Source organism: Pan paniscus, chromosome 15 (genome assembly GCF_029289425.2).
Source record: "Pan paniscus chromosome 15, NHGRI_mPanPan1-v2.0_pri, whole genome shotgun sequence".
NCBI classification, from domain to species: Eukaryota; Metazoa; Chordata; class Mammalia; order Primates; family Hominidae; genus Pan; species Pan paniscus.
In genome coordinates, this window is record NC_073264.2 from 46,349,877 (window position 1) to 46,369,031 (window position 19,155).

The 19,155-nt window shown below is 36.3% G+C and overlaps 1 protein-coding gene across 4 annotated transcripts in view; it reads left to right on the forward strand.

The window, feature by feature from the left end:
- The window catches only part of FANCM (FA complementation group M), a 66,071-nt gene that overhangs the window by 42,855 nt on the left and 4,061 nt on the right, over positions 1–19,155 (forward strand). For 3 of the 4 annotated variants that reach the window (XM_055097552.1, XM_003831753.5, XM_057299675.2), the window contains 7 exons: positions 3,762–3,856; positions 3,969–4,037; positions 6,111–6,239; positions 7,567–7,723; positions 10,110–10,216; positions 11,132–11,692; positions 18,499–18,874. In XM_055097552.1, coding sequence (XP_054953527.1) covers positions 3,762–3,856; positions 3,969–4,037; positions 6,111–6,239; positions 7,567–7,723; positions 10,110–10,216; positions 11,132–11,692; positions 18,499–18,874 — 1,494 coding nt within the window. The remainder of the gene's footprint in view (positions 1–3,761; positions 3,857–3,968; positions 4,038–6,110; positions 6,240–7,566; positions 7,724–10,109; positions 10,217–11,131; positions 11,693–18,498; positions 18,875–19,155) is intronic. The other variant, XM_063596066.1, reaches the window with a different exon arrangement.

Sequence of the window (19,155 nt, forward strand, 5' to 3'; positions counted from 1 at the left end):
TACACGTGTGAGCCACTGCGCCTGGCCAAGATTTTATATATAGTGTGGATTTTCATTTGGGTTCCTTGGGAATATTTATGCTTTTGGTATGTTGAAGATACTAAAGACATAATTTAGGTGTTACAAAATGATGAAAGCGAAGGGAAAGAAGGAAAGTATGATTTTGGGAGATAGTTTGAAGTAATAGTTTTATGCAGCAAAATATTTGAGAAATAAAAACTGTATTCAGAAGATCGAGACCAGACCACAAAAAATCAGAGAAATCTCTGGGTTTCTGTAATCTAACCATTACACTTACAGAAAAACTAGATGATATAGTGATAGATGTTTGATATGAAGTCGTGCTGTATAATACAACTCTACAGATTATTATATCAAGTCATTTATGAATTTTACTCCTTATGTTAAAAGCTGAATAAAAAGTAGCTGTAGGGTAAAAGGAAAGTTTCCTCTGTAAATCTTTTCCTTACATTATTCTCGTTAGCATGGAGGACATGGTTCGTGAATGTTCTATTTAAGATGAAAGCATGTTGGAAGTAAGTACTGGAAATACATTTAATTTTCAAAACCTGACTATTCTATATAGTCTGGGGTTGTGCCATGACATATATATTTTTTCAAAGTGTATGATGCCTGTGAGCCTTCAATATTTGCTTTAATACCTCTATATGAAGTCCACGTTAATGAGTGAGATAATTTTTCTGGTTTTGCGTCAGATTTGCACAAAAACATTTTTTCTAGGATTGTACTTAACTACAAATCATGGGCAAAATAATTACAAACACGTATCATGGAATTATTTATTAGAGAACATTTAGTTATTTTTTATTCTACTTAATTCAAGATAGAATTTAAGCTCATTTTCTGTATTATATATGAAAAACATAGTTCATTAAAACATCATGAAAGCACTGAAAAAGAAAGCCTCCTAGAATGAGTTGGTTACTATAGCCGAGTCCTGCATTTAACTTTGGCTTCCTTAGAAGGTAATGAAAAAAGAAAAACTAGTTGATTTATGTATTGTTCATCTGCAAAAAGGAAATCACTCAAGTTTGTCTGTCTGGGTAGATGTTTTAGTAGCAGAATGTGAGGAGAAATTTACTGAGTGGTTTTGTATTTGTTATCTATTGCTGTTTAACAAAGTACCCCCAAAAAACTCAGTGGCCTGAAATAATCAGTAAAATAAAATAAGCTTCTTAGAAGGCCTGTTGTTTGAGAGGATCTGTGAGGAGCTTCTTTAAAAACCTTAATGGGCCTGGCACAGTGGCTCATGCCTGTAATCCCAGCACTTTGGAAGGCTGAGGCGGGTGGATCACCTGAGGTCAGGAGTTTGAGACCAGCCTGGCCAACATGATGAAACCCCGTCTCTACTGAAAATACAAAAATTAGCCAGGTGTTGTGGCGCGTTCCTGTAGTCTCAGCTACTCAGGAGGCTGAGGCAGGAGGATCACTTGAACCTGGGAGGCAGAGGTTCCAGTAAGCCGAGATCGCGCCACTGTACTCCAGCCTGGGCAACAAAGTGAGGCTCTGTCTAAAAATAAATAAATAAATAAAAATAAAATCCTTACTCTCTGACTGAATGGTACTGTAAGGCACAATCTTTGATTTTTAAGGAGGTCTTAACAAAGCATTTAAACTACACCCTCAGCTCACCCTCAGCTTCATAATATTTTCCTGGCTGTCCTCTGGGTTTGATCTTTGCCTAGAAAATTTCTTAATTTTATCATTGTTTGCCATCAGGAGAGGCCGGGAGTTTTCATAATCAGCAAATTCTAATTATGTTTGTCCTTAATGTCTTTCTTTTTGCATTTTGCTCTTATAGCAAAAAGCAACATTTTTTCTGGAAGTCTTAGCTAGATCACCTCTCATAGATTAGGTACATCTTTTTCTTTCTTTCTTTTTTTTTTTTTTTTGAGACAGTCTCACTCTGTCACCCAGGCTGGAGTGCAATGGCACGATCTCGGCTCACTGCAACCTCTGCCTCCCAGGTTCAAGCGATTCTCCTGCCTCAGCCTCTCAAGTAGCTGGCACTGTAGGCGCCTGCCACCACGCCCGACTAATTTTTGTATTTTTAGTAGAGATGGGGTATCACCATATTGGCCAGGCTGGTCTCGGACTCCTGACCATGTGATCCGCCTGCCTCTGCCTCCCAAAGTGCTGGGATTACAGGTGTGAGCCACCATGCCTGGCCCATTTTTTCCTTTTCGTGCTAACTGCAATGATGCCAAATTTTCTGTTACTACATTAAAGGATTTAAGATTTTTCCTACTTTTCTTTAAGCCCTCACCCACCATTTCCTCAATGGCCAACTAACCTTCCTACAATTTCTTTGAGGCTCTTCAAGCCTTCGTTCACTAAAACTGAAGTCCTTTCAGCATCCACCACTGTCTAGTTCCAAAGCGACTTTCCCAGTTTAGGTTTTTGTTATGGCAACTCCCTATTTCCGGGTACCAAAATCTGTATTATTTATCTATTGCTGCATAGCAAACTACCTGCAAAACTTAACGATGTAAAATAACAGACCCTTGTTGCCTCAAGGTTTCTATACAACAGGAGTTTAAATGTGGCTTAGCTGAGTGGTTCTGGCCTAGGATATTTCATGAGGTAATAGTCAAGACATTGGCCAGGGCTGCAGTTATCTGAAAGCTTGAATAGCTTTGGAGGATCTGCTTTTAAGATGGCTCAGTCATACTGCTGTTAGTAGGAGACCTTGGTTTCTTGCCATGTGGACCTCTTCGTAGGGTAGTTTGATAAGTGTGTGGTGTTTTGTTTTTTGTTTTTTGTTTTTTCCCCCGCCAGGCAGGGTCTCGCTTTGTCACTCAGGCTAGATTGTAGTGGTGCAATCACGACTCACTGCCACCTCTGTCTCTTGGGCTCAAGCAATCCTCCTGCCTCAGCCACTGGGACCACAGGCACGTGCCACCACACCCAGCTAATTATTGTATTTTTTGTAGAGAGGGTTCTGTCATGTTGCCCAGGCTGGTCTCAAACTCCTGGGCTCAAGTGATCTGCCTCCTCGGCCTCCCAAAGTGCTGGAATTACAAGCGTGAGCCACCACTCCTGGCCTGGTATGGTCATAAAACATAAGCATCTGACTTCTTCCAGTACAAGTGATGCAAGAGAGAAAGCAAAAATGAGGCCACAATACCTTTTATGACCTAGACTCGTAAGTCATACACCTTCATTTTCATTATATCCTTTTTTTAGAAGCAAGTCACTAAGTATGGCCTGTACAGTTCTAGTTACAACATTTTGTATTGAATTGTATCTTACCAATTTTTATTTCATGCACACAAATACATATGGAAAACACATATATAACAAAGAATCTTTTAATATATTGTTTTGTAGCTTGCATTTTTATGCTTCAACTCTTTCAAGTAGAAAGAGAATAAGACACAAAGGGCAGAAAGACTGCAGTAGATTTTAGAGATAAATTCTATTAATGGAACCAGTGACTAATGAAATTACTTTTTGTGTTTTTCTGGCCTCATTTCAGTTAATTTATAAAATTGAACTTCATTCAAATATGTGTTTATTAGCAAAAGATATTGTCTTATTTTCTTCACTGGCATTTTAAATTTTTTGTCTCTTGTTTAGATTTTTTGTTCAAAGTTCTCCAAGACTATCTTTTTTTGAAAGTGAATAAATGTTGAGATTGCGTGAAATAATTCTTAATGTAGCCATCAATAAAATAGATTGTTATGATTGGGTAAACCTAAATCTATTAACCATTCGTTATTTTGAAAAATAAATTATAGATGGACAATTATTAACAAGTAACGAAAGTGAAGATGATGAGATTTTCCGAAGAAAAGTTAAAAGAGCAAAAGGAAATGTTTTAAACTCTCCTGAGGTGAGTCATTCAGTAATCACAATAGTATAATCATATCAAAGGCTATTTTCCTTTTATACTTTGGGCTTCTGCTGAGACTTTTGTTACCTTTTACTTTATTTACTTACTTTAGGATCAGAAAAATAGTGAAGTTGATTCTCCACTTCATGCTGTCAAAAAGCGCAGATTTCCTATAAACAGAGTAAGTAAATACCAGGTAATGTATAGTAATCCAAATTCCTTTGGAATAAAAATTTTGAGAGAAATATATGTGTAGATAAATATAGGTATTTTTAATCCTTAGTAGAAAAGTTGATATTCTATTGTATGTGATTGGAATTTCTAGCTTCTGTTAGTTTTCAAAGATGTATTCACTGTAAACTTTCCTAAGCACAATAAATAAAAATATTAAGTAATTTTAGACTCTTTAAAAACCATCCTATTTTTGTCAGTACACTTGAGCAATTCGGCAAGCATTCATTAAATACCTCCTATGTGTCTACTGTGTAAGATGCTGGAGATACTCTCAAGAATATATCCTAATACTGTCATAAGTTACTCAATAGGAGAGATAGAGAAGTAAACAGATAATTTCAGTATAATTTTTAAAGTTGAGTGATAAGAAAAGTTAAGCCGTTAACCTCGATCTCGGGAGTTCTGGCAAGCTTCTTGAAGGTCATACCTTAGTTAAACCTTAAACTGTATTTGGCAGTGAGGCCAAAGAAGGGAGAAGAGAAGGCATTGTTTACAGAATAACAGCTTAAAGGAAGACCCAAAAGTGAGAAATGGCATCTCTATGTTACTAGATTGTAAAGACAAAAGAGTTTCAAGAAGTAAAATTGGAGAACAATCAAGGTCAAGGGTTAGAATTGCTTATTCTTTTCATTTGATTACTGAATGAGTTTGAAAGAAGGAAAGGAAGGAGTCCAGGATGACTCTGGTTTTTGGCTTGAGCTGTTTGGCAAGTGTGTCACAGATTTAGGCTAAACAAGAAAGAGATGGTAAGTTAAGTGTTGAACAGGTTTGAGTTTGAAGTTTCTGTGGGATAGTAAAGTCACAGCGTCTGGCAGGCATTGATGACTGTGAATCTCAAGTTTGATAGATGGGCAGGTCTTAAGGTTAATGATACTCACCAGTTTATAGCTGATAGCTAAATTTTGAGACTAGCAAATCTTGTCTGTTTTAATTCTCGAATACAGTCTAGGATAATTTGTGTAAAATTACAGGTGCTTCTCAACTTACAATAGAGTTGGATCCTGATACACACATCATAAATTGAAAACATTGTATGTTGAAAATGCATTTAATACACCTAATCTACTGAATATCACAGCTTAGCCTAGCCTACCTTAAACGTGTTCAAAACACTTATATTTGGTCAAAATCATCTAACACAAAGCTTATTTTATAATAAAATGTTGAATATCTCATGTAATTTATTAATAATACTGTACTGAAAGTGAAGAACAGAATGTTTGTATGGGCACTTGAAATTTGGTTTCTACTGCATGCATATCACTTTTGCACTATGGAGAGGTCGAAAAATCATTAAGTTGAACCATCGTAAGTTGGGGACCATATGTAATTAAAAATACAGCCAGTCCGTATTAACATTGTGTACTTATATAAGACTTCATTAGAAAAACAACTTGCTACCTTAACTAGAACATCTGATTGACTTATCAGAAATGATTTAAAATATTGATAATGCTGATGATCAATTTGTTTTAAACTAAATTTATTCCTGTTAATTGAAATGATTTTGATAAACTTTTGATTCTTTTGACTGGTTTTATGTTATCCTATAAGAGATATGGTGATAGGCCTCATAGTCAAAACTTATTATTGTTTTATTTGTTTCTTAGTTTCAAATGATTCCTATATTTGGACTGATTTTGATGGCCAAATTTATAGGCTTGTTCTTTGTGAAGCCCTTGAAGATCTTCTGAAGGAAATACTGTTAAACTAAAAGTATCAGTTTTCTAAGTCACCATAGTGTTTGCAGAAAAAATAAAAATAAAAACTAAAAGTATGTTTTCATCAAACATATTCGATGTAATACTATATTGGATGAATACCTATACTAGTATTACTTATAACCTAATTTAGTATTTTAGCATTTAATATTACCTAAGTTATTTACTTTTACATTCTTAAGTATTTATAACATTAATATTATGTATTTATAACATGGCTCTGAGTTGTAAGAGCAATTTTACTTGTCTAGGAAGAAAATATTTTTTTCTTATGCAAGAATTTTGTTGAATTATTATAGTCAGAATTATCATCTAGTGATGAGAGTGAGAATTTTTCCAAACCATGTTCACAATTAGAAGACTTCAAGGTTTGTAACAGGAATGCCAGAAGAGGCATCAAAGTCCCAAAGAGACAGAGTCACTTAAAGGTAATCTTTTTTTTAGTTTCTTTAAATATGTATGCATTTTATCAGTAAAGATAATTGGTTTTACATCAATGTAGATTTCTCTATACATTCTCTTTATAGAAAAAAAATTAAGTATTTTGACACCCATTTAGATTTTTTTTACTGGAATTAAATTCAAAGTAGTTTTTTTTTGTTTCTCTTTGTGTTTTGATGCTTTATCTTGCAGTGTTGTGTTACTTTGAATGAATACCAAAAAACTCAAGTGTATTGAGAATTTATGTTTCAAATTGAAGAAAATACAGAATTAGAAATTTGAGTTTTAAGATATTTGCTTTTATGATCATTATATTGTTTTTCTTATTTGTATCCAATTTTCAAATACTTGGAAAATGTTCTCATTACCTTTCCTTTCTGATTAAGTTCTTTTGTGGTGCAGTAATTTTCTTGAAAGAGCTGGAAGACTCAGGAAATTTTATGCTTATTAAGAAACATCAAGCAGGCTGGGCACGGTGGCTCACGCCTGTAATCCCAGCACTTTGGGAGGCTGAGCCAGGTGGATCACCTGAGATCAGGAGTTTGAGACCAGCCTGGCCAACATGGTGAAACCCTGTCTCTACTAAAAATACAAAAATTAGCTGGGCATGATGGCACATGCCTGTAATCCCAGCTACTCGGGAGGCTGAGGCAGGAGAATCTCTTGAACCAGGAAGCGGAGGTTGCAGTGAGCCAAGATTGCGCCACTGCACTCCCGCCTGGGCAACAAAGTGAGACTCTGTCTCAAAAAAAAAAAAAAAAAAAAAAAAAAAAAAAAAAGATCAAGCAAATATACCAACTTTTACTTTATTTTATGACAGAATTATCAGAATTTTTAAATAGATAGGTAACTTTATCATTTCTTCTTGGGATTTTCTTCTTTTTTTTTTTTAGACAGAGTTTCGCTCTTACTGCCACAGACTGGAGTGCAGTGGCACCATCTCAGCTCACTGCAACCTTCACCTCCCAGGTTCAAGTGATTCTCCTGCCTCAGCCTCCCAAGTAGCTGGGATTACAGGCATGTGCCACCACACCCTGCCAATTTTTTTTTTTTTTTTGTATTTTGTAAAGATGGGGTTTCACCATGTTAGTCAGGCTGGCCTTGAACTCCTGACCTCAGGTGATCCACCTGCTTCGGCCTCCCATAGTGCTGGGATTACAGACATGCATCACTGCACTGGGCCTAGAAATTTTGTTTTTATTATTTTATTAATCTTAAAAGCATTGATAAGAAATCAGTTTTCCAGAATTATTTCCAATCATGAAAGAAAATTATTTTCTCAATGATATCTTCATGTTTTCTAATTTGTCTTAGCATGTAGCTAGGAAGTTTTTAGATGATGAAGCAGAACTTTCTGAAGAAGATGCAGAATATGTTTCATCAGATGAAAATGATGAGTCAGAAAATGAACAAGATTCCTCATTACTTGACTTTTTAAATGATGAAACTCAACTTTCACAGGCTATAAATGGTAAATGTTATAATGATCCTTAAAATTTTTTTCAATGTTTTTAGGTGCTTATATTTAAATATTTTAATCAGTTTTTAATGAAACTAGACCTTAAAGGTAATTAAATGTGGTATGTGCAAAATATTTATTTGGTCATTTTCATTCAAATTCTTTAATACTTGCTTTGTTTTAGACTGATTGTTCATAGGCTTCTGCTAATTTGAATATTTCTCTTCAGATTGACCTGGGTTGCTCAAGTGTGAAATGTTCATTTCACAAGTGTTTATTGCCCACTACATGCCTAGTACTATGTAAGGCATGTAAGAACCATATATGAATGAACAAAATAGACAAAAAGTTTCTTCTTATGAAGCCTACATTCAAATGGAAAGAGACAGACAATATATATACTAACTAAATTAGTTTATTGTAAGATAAAGAGTTACAGAAAAATAAAAAAGTTGGCCAAGATGAGAAAAATTTGGAGTAACTGGGGTTGAGGGTATAAATAACAGACAAGTTGCCATTTTATTGTATTATTTTTTAATTTTATTTTTTTAGAGACAGAGTCTTACTCTGTTGCCCAGAGTAGGGTGCAGTGGCGCAGTCATAGTTCACTGCAGCCTTGAACTCCTAAGCTCGGGAGATTCTCCTGCTTTAGCCTCCTATAGGACTACAGGCATGTGCCACCATGACCAGTTAATTTTTTGGCCTTTTGTAGAGATGTAATCTCACTATGTTGCCCAGGTTGGTCTCCAACTCCAGGCCTCAAGCAATCCTCTCACCTTGGCCTCTCAAAGTACTGGGTCTATAGCTGTGAGCCACTGCACTCTGCCTAGCTGTTATTTTAAATAAGGCAGTTAGGAAGAGGCCTCATTGAGAAGGTGACATCATCAGAGACTAGAAGAAGAGAGATTTAGTGATGTAGATTGTTAAGACCAACTGCAATACAAAGCTAAATTTATTAAATTTGCCATGTAAGGGCAGTTTACTTTCAGAAAACAGTGTGTTCATCCAGTGCTTGAACGGATCTTACATACAATACATTGAGAGGAGATGGTTCAGATTGGCTGTAACAGAAGTGAGAAATATTCTGATTATATCTCTTCAGTATTCTAATCTTTCACAGATCTCATCATTTATTCTGCTTTTGCAGTCTCTGATATTATTTAAAGTGACAAAGTTTCTCAAAGTTCGTGACTTTTAAGAAAAAAGTGTTTAAAGACAATGTTCTCAGTACTGTCCTTAATGCTGATATAATTTGCAGGATAAGGTTTTATGTCCTTGATGTTCATTAACAGAAGTGTTTTGCAGGTTTACAATATAATCCAGTGGAAGAATGTTGATGCAAAGACAACAGCCAGTGCAAAGGCCCCAAGTCAGTAGTGTGCCTGGCCTGTTGAAGGAATAGTGTTGTGACTGGAATGAGGGAAAAAGGAAGGTAGTGGGGAGATCAGAGAAATAGCAGCCAGATCATAATCTGACATAATTTAGTAGAATCTCTCCAGCTTCTGTGTTGAGAATGGCCTATAGGGGAACAGAGGTAGACTGAGACCAGTTAGGAGACTGTTGAGGTCCTCCAATCAAGGAACGCTAGTGGCTTCTACCAAGATAGTAGCACTGAGGAGAGTGAGAAAGATTGGATTCTGGATACATAAAGCTGACAGGATTTTCCAATGGATTAGAAAAAAAGGAGGAGTCAGTAGGCTTGAGCAACAAGGACATATTTGCTGTTATGTTATTGGGAAGGCTGCAGATGAAGCAATTTAGATGGTGATTATAGAGGTTTGAAATTCCATTTTAGACACAGTATGTTTGAACTATGTACAATTTCAAAGCTTTATTTTTTTTAAAGTACCTCGAAATTCACATTATCTTTTGTTTTTATGTATCATGTCTCAAGTACCTTTGATTATATTATAACTTTTAAAAATGCTAGGCATAAAAAAAAACCAATGTGTTTCCCAGGTTTTGCTTAACTGAAAATTATGAAACATACTTTTTACTGGCTGTGGGTTTTAATGTTTTCAGTGCATATTTGCTTTTCTGGCTAGATTTCTTATTTTTTTGAAACTTCTATAAATCTGGTACAGTTTTAAGGTCTTTGTATACCTTTGTTTTGAAAGAAAAGTCGCCATTTTAATCCTCATTTTCAGAGAGATAGATAAAGCAGGGAACTTAAGTTGTCCATGATCACTCAACTAGAAGATCTGATTTCAAAGGCTAAACTCCTAACTTTATATTTTTGAATAATTGTTTATAGATATCTTTTAATATTTATTGTCTTTGTGTAAAATATTTGCACAAGGTTTGAATCAAGTAAATTTGAAATAGATTGAAGTTAAATACTTACTGGTTTTCATTTAAATAATTTTGCTACTTTATCTAAATTCTTATCTTTACACAGATTCTGAAATGAGAGCTATTTACATGAAATCTTTGCGTAGTCCAATGATGAACAATGAGTACAAAATGATTCATAAGACACATAAAAACATAAACATTTTCTCGCAGGTATGAACTATAGAAATATAATGGAGAATTTCTGGATGATGATGTTGAAATATGTTCCTGTTAGTGAAGCCTCCATTTTGTTTCTAAAACTGGGCTGTCAGAGCTATTTGAGATCATTTCTGCCCAAAGTCAGGAAGCTCGACTAAATGGATTCTCAAGATCCCTTTTTGGCCGTGTGTGGTGGCTCACGCCTGTAATCCCAGCACTTTGGGAGGCCGATGCTGGTAGATCACTGGAGGTCAGGAGTTCAAGACCAGCCTGGCCAACATGGTGAAACCCCATCTCTGCTAATAATACAAAAATTAGCCAGGCATGGTGGCACATGCCTGTAATCCCAGCTACTTGGGAGGCTGAGGCAGGAGAATTGCTTGAACCCGGGAGGCAGAGGTTGCAATGAGCCAAGATTGCACCATTGCACTCCAGCCTGGGCGACAAGAGCAAAACTCCATCTCAAAAAGTAAAAAAGATCCCTTTTTTGTCCTTGGTTGATCAAAATTCATTTTTTTTTCATAAAAATGTTATATGCTGAAAATGATAGGTTAAGTCACTTATGGATAACATTTTCATATTAGTTGTGTTTGTTTATAAATTGCCATGTTCAGCTTGGTAATGTGTACTCTCTGTACTTCCATTGTGCTTATTATATAGCATTTATCATCTATTATTATTGTTTACTTTCTACCTACCTGTTATTAGCCCTTAAATTTCTAGACGGTAAATCATTCTTTTCCTTTATCCTCAAACTCATTTTCCTCCATAAAGAATGTACTTAGTTTATGTTAGTTGAGTAAGTGGCTGAATTAATAAAGTAAATTAAACAAATATTAATGCAGATTTCATGTGCCTAGAAGTATATTTTAAATACCTGTTAATTGTCTGAAATAAATGTAAAACATTCTTGTGTTTTTATTGTAGATTCCTGAACAAGATGAAACCTATTTAGAGGATAGTTTTTGTGTTGATGAAGAGGAGTCTTGCAAAGGCCAATCAAGTGAAGAAGAAGTTTGTGTTGATTTTAACTTAATAACTGATGATTGCTTTGCAAATAGTAAAAAGTATAAAACTCGACGTGCAGTAATGCTAAAACAAATGATGGAACAAAATTGTGCACATTCAAAAAAGAAATTATCCAGAATTATTTTACCAGATGATTCAAGTGAGGAGGAGAACAATGTAAATGATAAAAGAGAATCTACTATTGCGGTTAACCCAAGCACTGTTAAGAAGAACAAACAACAGGACCATTGTTTAAATTCAGTGCCTTCTGGATCTTCTCTGCAGTCCAAGGTGCGTTCTACTCCAAGAGTTAATCCATTAGCAAAGCAGAGCAAACAGACATCACTGAATTTAAAGGATACAATTTCCGAAGTCTCAGACTTCAAACCTCAAAATCATAATGAAGTCCAGTCTACCACACCACCCTTCACTACTGTTGATTCACAGAAAGACTGTAGAAAATTTCCAGTTCCACAGAAGGTATGGATCAAAGAAAGGAAAAATGTCTTTAGATGGTTACCAGAAGTTTTTCTTTTTCTTTCTCGTGTGTGTGTTTTGTATTAAATAACTAGGTCAAAGAAAAATTAACAAAAAAATTTTGCAGAAAATGTCTTCAAACAAGAAAACAATACACAAAATTATATGGGCAATTCACAGGGTGCTCAGGTTTTAATTTTTTAAATATGTTAATGTTTTGTTAACACTATGTAAGGAAACTTGATAATTTTATTAAAAGGATGTGGGAAAATAGGGCTTTCTGCAAGGCAAAATTAACTGAAATTATGTGTTCAGAGTTAGTTCCCTGGCCAGGTGCGGTGGCTCATGCCTGTAATCCCAGCACTGTGGGAGGCCGAGGCAGGTGGATCACTTGAGGTCAGGAGTTCAAGACTAGCCTGGCCAACATGATGAAATCCCGTCTCTACTAAAAACACAAAAATCAGCCAGATGTGGTTGCGTATCCCTGTAGTCCCACCTACTTGGGAGGTAGAGGTAGGAGAATCGCTTAAATCCGGGAGGCAGAGGTTGCAGTCAGCCGAGATCGTGCCATTGCACCCCAGCCTGGGTGACAGAGCAAGACTCCATCTCAAAAAAAAAAAAAAAAGAACTAGAACTAGTTCCCAGGTTAACTTTTCTCCTTCTCAGAAGGCTTTGGGTATGTAAGTCTCTTTTTATTGGGTAAAGGAATTTGGGAGTACCAACTGGTTTCCTTCTTAAAGTTTTCTTCCATTTCCTTCCAGAATGGCTGCTAAGTAGTCCAGTTTTACTTTCTCCTATTGTGCTATTTCTAGAAGAATCACTGTAAAACTGTTTCCCGTTTTTAAGGGTTTATAGTTACAGTAATTTTGCTAAATAGGGGTTAAAGAAATAATAATAGGAACTGTATATATTGATTCATTATTTGGTTAACTAGGAGTGAGACTGAAAATAGACTTACTAAAAAATACTTTTTAGAATTGACAATTGTATATATTTATCAAGTATAACATGATGTTTTGAAATATGTATACATTGTGGAATGGCTAGATCAAGCGAATTAACATATGTATTACCTCAAATACTTATTTTTTGGTTGAGAATGAGAACACTTAAAATTTACTCTTTCAGTGATTTTCAAGATAAAATACCTTGTAATTAGCTATAGTCTTCTTATCTGAAATTTTGTATTATTTGACCAACACCCTCCGCCCCAACCTTAACCCCCTTACTAACCACTATTCTGCTCTCTGCTTCTACTTCTCTTTATCCCCAAGATGTTTCATCACACTCTGCCTTAGCCACATGCTTGACAGTGTCCACACAATGGTCCTCATATTTGTGTTTCCTGTTGCAAATTGTCCCCATTTTTTTTTTTTTTTTTTTTTGGTCATAGTTATTTCTTGAAGGCATTGTTAGGAAAAGATTGACTACATTAAGTCTTTATAATAGACTGGAGAACAAGAAAGTACTTAATTTCTTTGAGTTTCAATATCCTCATCTATAGTGTAGAGATTAAAATCCCAAGATGAGTTCTTATTGTGTTGCTTAGGCTGGATTACAGTGGCTATCCACAGGTGCGATCATAGCTCACTGCTGACTTGAATTCCTGGGCTCATGTGATCCTCCTACCTCAGCCTTCTTAGTAGCTGGGACTATAGACATGCAACACCATGCCTGGCAAGATTATTATTTTTGTATAATTCCTTATAAATGGGGTCTGTTATTTGAGAATTATTGTGTTCCTTTGGAAGTATGGTGTCCTTGCTTTTTCATATATGACGTGTCCTTATGTTGATTTCTACACATCCAGTGGGACATTCATCTCGTCAAGTTTTATGGAGTAATTTCCCAGGGAAAGACTTATTTGTATGAATGGGTCTTAGGGTGTCAATTAGGTGGGGTGTGTTGACCTTGGTTCTAGGTGGATACAGTAGTGTAGTTTCTTCAGCTGTAATTCACACTAGTGACATTTGCGAGTGTCTCAGTATCCTAGGCTTTTCTCGACAAGGCAGAGTCCCTCCTGACCCTGGGCTAAGCCTATCTGAGCAGTGGAGATGAGGCTACAGAGCCTGGGTGCCTCCACACTGCCCTTCTGGGCTTCTAATCACCATAGTTGCCTATTCACCCCCACACCACACTCCAGTGCTCTTTACTTTGAAAAGAGAAATAAGCACTGGTAAGCACTAACACTTTAAGCAATATTTCTACTTTGATATGTCCTAACTAAAAAATAGATACAGGATAGTGATACTTTGAAGAGGACTATGAAAAGGGATCAGTAGGTCTTAGTGGAAAAAGTTTTAAGTTTTCTACTATTATTGAATAAAATTACATATAGTGTGATTCTTATTCCTTGAAATTAGGAGGAGAAAGAATTTTTTGAGGTAAATTTGAAAAGACATAAAATAGACTACCCTGACAAAAATCTTCACAGATTAAAAATACTAATATTTGCATTGTCATGTATATTACAAACAGTATTCCTTGTCTTTTGTTTGCTTTTTTGTTTTGTGTTTAGTGTTTCTTGCTATATGAAATATAACTTCTTTATGCAGCCTAGACTTTTTTTCTTTGTATTTCCTGACCTTGTTGTCATGTTTAGAAAGCCATACTCTAAGAAAACTAAGTACTTCCACTATTTTCTTCTAGTTCTTTAGTGGCCATTTCCTCCTTCATTACATTTATTATTCATTTTTAAAAATTAAATATTAAATATATTTTAGTGATAATTTCTGAATAATTGGGATGTTGATCTTAGTCTAGGATGTTAAAAGATAGAAAGTCCATCTTAAGTTATGATGTAGAAAGGTGGAGGGAGTATTGCTCCCATCCTTACTATAACAAAGAGCCAGTCATCTGCAAAATCATGTTTTCTTAAAACCATTACAGAGCTAAGGTTGTAGGGCAAACAATTAGGCTGATATTTAAGGAAAAACAGGCCCCTCCAATGAAAAGCTTGCTGATTCTTGGCAATCACTGGACACTGTGAAATCTGGTAAAAATAATTCAGCTGACCAGGGGCAGTGGCTTACGCCTATAATCCCAGCACTTTGGGAGGCCGAGGCAGGCGGATCACTTGAGGTCAGGAGTTTGATACCAGCCTGGCCAACACAGTTAAACTCCGTCACTACTAAAAATACAAAAAATTAGCCAGACGTGGTGGCACATGCCTGTAGCCCCAGCTATTCAGGAGGCTGCGCCAGGAGAATTGCTTGAAGCTGGGAGAGAGAGGTTGCAGTGAGCCAAGATTGCGCCACTGCACTCCAGCCTGTGCAACATAGCGAGACTCCGTCTCAAAAAAAAAGAAAAACAAAACAAAAGCAACAAAAAAATTAGCCTGGCATGCTGGTGCATACCTGTAGTCCCAGCTACTCAGCATGCTAAGGTGGAAGGATCACCTGACCCTGGGAGGTTGAGGTTGCAGTGAGCTATGATCATGCCACTGCACTCCAGCCTGGGCAACAAAATGAGACTCTGTCTAAAAAAAAAAATTAAAAAAAAATTTCAGCTAAAACGTTAGTGAATTGCAAAAGGCAGTGGACTAGCATGAAAGTTTAGAACCCCTGGGAGTTGTAGACACAGTGGGGAATTTATAGCCACTCATGGGCTTTTCTTCACACACTCATCAGGCGTTCACAAAGAAGACTGAGAATGAGAAAAATGCTTTTTCCTAGTACAGTTCTTGGGGAAGAGACAAGCAATTACTGTGGAAAAGGAACCATGCCTCACCTTGTTCCTTCCCTGTTTCCCCTATGGAACAAAAAGCTTTAAGCTACTGGGGGAAGAGCAGCAAACTCTATTGCCCTCAGAGCTTAGGTGAAGACCACAGATCAGGAAGGAAACAAGAAAATACCCTCTATAACTGGGAGAAGGGCAGGAAAACATCTTAAGCCTAGACAATTAGAGGTCTGTAATAACTGGGAGGGAGAGTAAGATCACTGAGAAATTCCTACCTTCGAGACCTGGGGACACAAGTCCTGCCCAAGACTATGGCTGAACCAGGACAACAGAAAACACTAATTCCACACTCCTAGTGCTCCCTCCCACCAGGCTAGCAAACACCAAGTAACTAGAGCAATCTGCTGACACAAGTGTGGGAAGAGAACATCTTGCCAAATCCAGTCATGAAGATTTTTCTTTATGTTTCCTTGTAAGAGTTTTATAGTTTTAATTTTTCAGGGTATACCTTTGATTCATTTTGAGCTAACTTTCGTTAATGATATAAAAGTCCAGCTTTTGTTGTTGGTGGTGCATGGCTATCTTGCTTAAAATCAGTTGACCATATAATGAGGGTTTATTTCTAGGCTCTCAGTTCTTTGGCATATGTCTTTTTCTATGCCAGTACCACACTGTCTTGATTCCTGTAGCTTTATAGAAATTTTGAAGTTGGTAAGTCTGAGTTTTCTAACTTTGTTTTTTTTTTAACATTGTTTTAGATATTCAGAGTCCCTTGAAATATATGAAATTTAGTATGAGTTTTCCCATTTCTGCAATATATGCTTTTGGAATTTTGAAACAGATTGTGTTGAATCCATAGATTATTTTGGGTAGTATTGTCATCTTAATAATGTTAAATTTCTCAATGCATGAAAATGGGATGTCTTTTTATTTATTTTGTTCATGGTCCAAAAGTAAAATCTGCAAAAGAATTTATATTCAACAAATTCCAGGCCAGGCATGGTAGCTCATGCCTGTAATCCCAGCACTTTGGGAGGCCGAGGTGGGTGGATCACCTGAGGCTAGGAGCTCAAGACCAGCCTGGCCAACATGGTGAAACCCCATCTCTACTAAAAATATAAAAATTAGCCAGGTGTCGTGGCAGGTGCCTGTAGTCCCAGCTACTCAGGAGGCTGAGGCAGGAGAATGGCTTGAACCCGGTAGGCAGAGGTTGCAGTGAGCTGAGACTGCACCATTGCACTCCAGCCTGGGTGACAAGAGTGAAACTCCGTCTCAAAAAAAAAAAAAAACAAACCAAACAAATTCCAGTTTTATTTTTGTGTCCTTCACTGCTTCCTTCCTTGTACACAGGTAATAATTAAAAATATCTACATACTTCGGTTTGTTTATACATGGTTTGAAATATATAATTAGATACTTTTATATTTTTAATCTTCCTTAGATAAGTAGTAAAATACAATACATACTTTATCCCATCTTGATTTTTTTACTTAAAACTGTATCCTCAGGTTCACTTAATAGTAATATACAGATATATATTCCTCATTACTTTGTGCAGCTGCATACACCATTGTATGATTATGTAATAATTCAACATTTCCATATTGATGCATATGTAGGTTGTTTCTAATCTTTCATTCTTATAATAAATAGCCATGTTTGTATCCTCTTAAATGTTGCCGGTGTAACTTTGGGATTAATTTCTTGGAGTTGCTGTAAAAAGTAAATGCATATGTAATGTTGCCAGATATTGCTAACTTCTCTATAGGTTGTGCCTTTTTTTTTTTTTTTTGAGGCAGAGTCTCGCTCTGTAGCCCAGGCTGGAGTGCAGTGGCGTGATCTCGGCTCACTGCAACTCCGCCTCCCACACCCAGATAATTTTTGTATTTTTAGTAGAGACAGGGTTTCACCACGTTGGCCAGGCTGGTCTCGAACTCCTGACCTCAAGTGATCCACTCGCCTCAGCCACCCAAAGTGCTGGGATTACAGGTGTGAGCCACCGCTGTATCATATTTTTATTACTACCAGCACTGTAAAAGAATTTCTGATTTCTCCAGAACCTCATTAACAGAGAATATTGTAAACCTAGTGAGAGATGGCTTGTCATAGTTTCAAATTTGTGTTTTTCTTTCCATAGCAAAGTTGAAAGCATCTTTTTTCTTTCAGTTTCATACATTGATATAGCTCGTAAGAGCCATTTGCATTTCTTTTTGGAGAGCACATTTTATTACTTGCTTAAGGTTTTTGTGGATCACACAGGTATTGTGTATTCTGGCTACAAGCCTACATGAGGGCTGGAGGGCCAGTATGTAGATACCAATTCGAGATTTTACCTCTCTACCAGATATTAAGATTGAGAACTACTTTTTCCTTTCTGTTTTTATGGAGTAGATTTATTTTTTATTTGCGCTTATAATAAACGTTTAACTGTTTTTGGGGACAGAGGTTCGGACATCTAGCACTAATGTTTCCCATGCCCTGTGCCTCTGCGAAAAGAGGAGCTCATGGTTCACAGGATTTGGCAGATTACTTTGGAAAGGAAAGCTGGGTATGTTCTGACTTAAGTAACTTCCAAAATTCTCACTTCCATGTTGTTTTTGACCTTGGTGCATTCCTTACTTTCTGGTCAGACCAGTTATGTATTTCTAAATATTTTTTACAAACGTTAGTTTTTTAAAACCGAACAGGTTTAGTTGTTTTCAACTGGAGATACTTTCTGGTTATCTAATCTTCCTATTATTTTTCAAAAATATCTTGTCTAGTTTCCTTGTTCTTCACGATGAACTCTAATCTGCTCAAAGGTTATTTCACCTTCCATTCGTTTGTTTTTTTTCTCTAGGCTAAAAATTATAATTTTCTTTTTTAACACATTTCCTTTCCTGTTCATTTTTAGACTTTCTGCTATTTCTTTACATCCTTTTGTTCTTAGCTTTTGTTGTTAATTACAGCTTTACAATTTTTTGAGGTGTGAGAGTAGTGACTTATGTGCTCCTTCATTTATTGTCACTTTGGTCAAATTGAAGGACGAAAACTGGACATTCTCAGTAAGGATAATCAACTTCAGGTGTGAGACGTTTATGGCACTTTTATGCATTTAACCTGAATGTGACCAGTGTTTTCCACTTTTTCAGGATGGTAGTGCTTTGGAGGATTCTAGCACTTCAGGGGCATCCTGTTCCAAGTCAAGACCACATTTAGCTGGGACACATACTTCTCTTAGACTTCCGCAGGAAGGAAAAGGAACCTGTATTCTTGTAGGTGGTCATGAAATCACTTCTGGATTAGAAGTAATTTCTTCCCTAAGAGCAATTCATGGGTTGCAAGTAGAAGTTTGTCCTCTCAATGGCTGTGATTACATCGTGAGTAACCGCATGGTGGTGGAAAGGAGGTCTCAATCTGAGATGTTAAATAGTGTCAATAAGAACAAGTTCATTGAGCAGATCCAGCACCTGCAGAGTATGTTTGAAAGAATATGTGTGATTGTGGAAAAGGACAGAGAAAAAACAGGTTTGTATTTTTAAATATCTTTGTTTATAAGACTGTAAAGGAACTTTACGGCTAACTTAGTTTATTCTTCTATTATTAGGATGTGGGAAACTCTTAAAATATAAACACCTGACTGGTGAATGTCATTTCATATTTTCATACAGCCATAATGGCTTTCATTAGTCATTGTATTTAAATGCAGCTTATGAGAAATGAAGGGTTGGAAACTGAAGGCAAGTCTGCCAAACATAAGACTTTTTCAGGAACCCAGGAAGGATGAGGGCCTTAACTAAGGCAGCAAT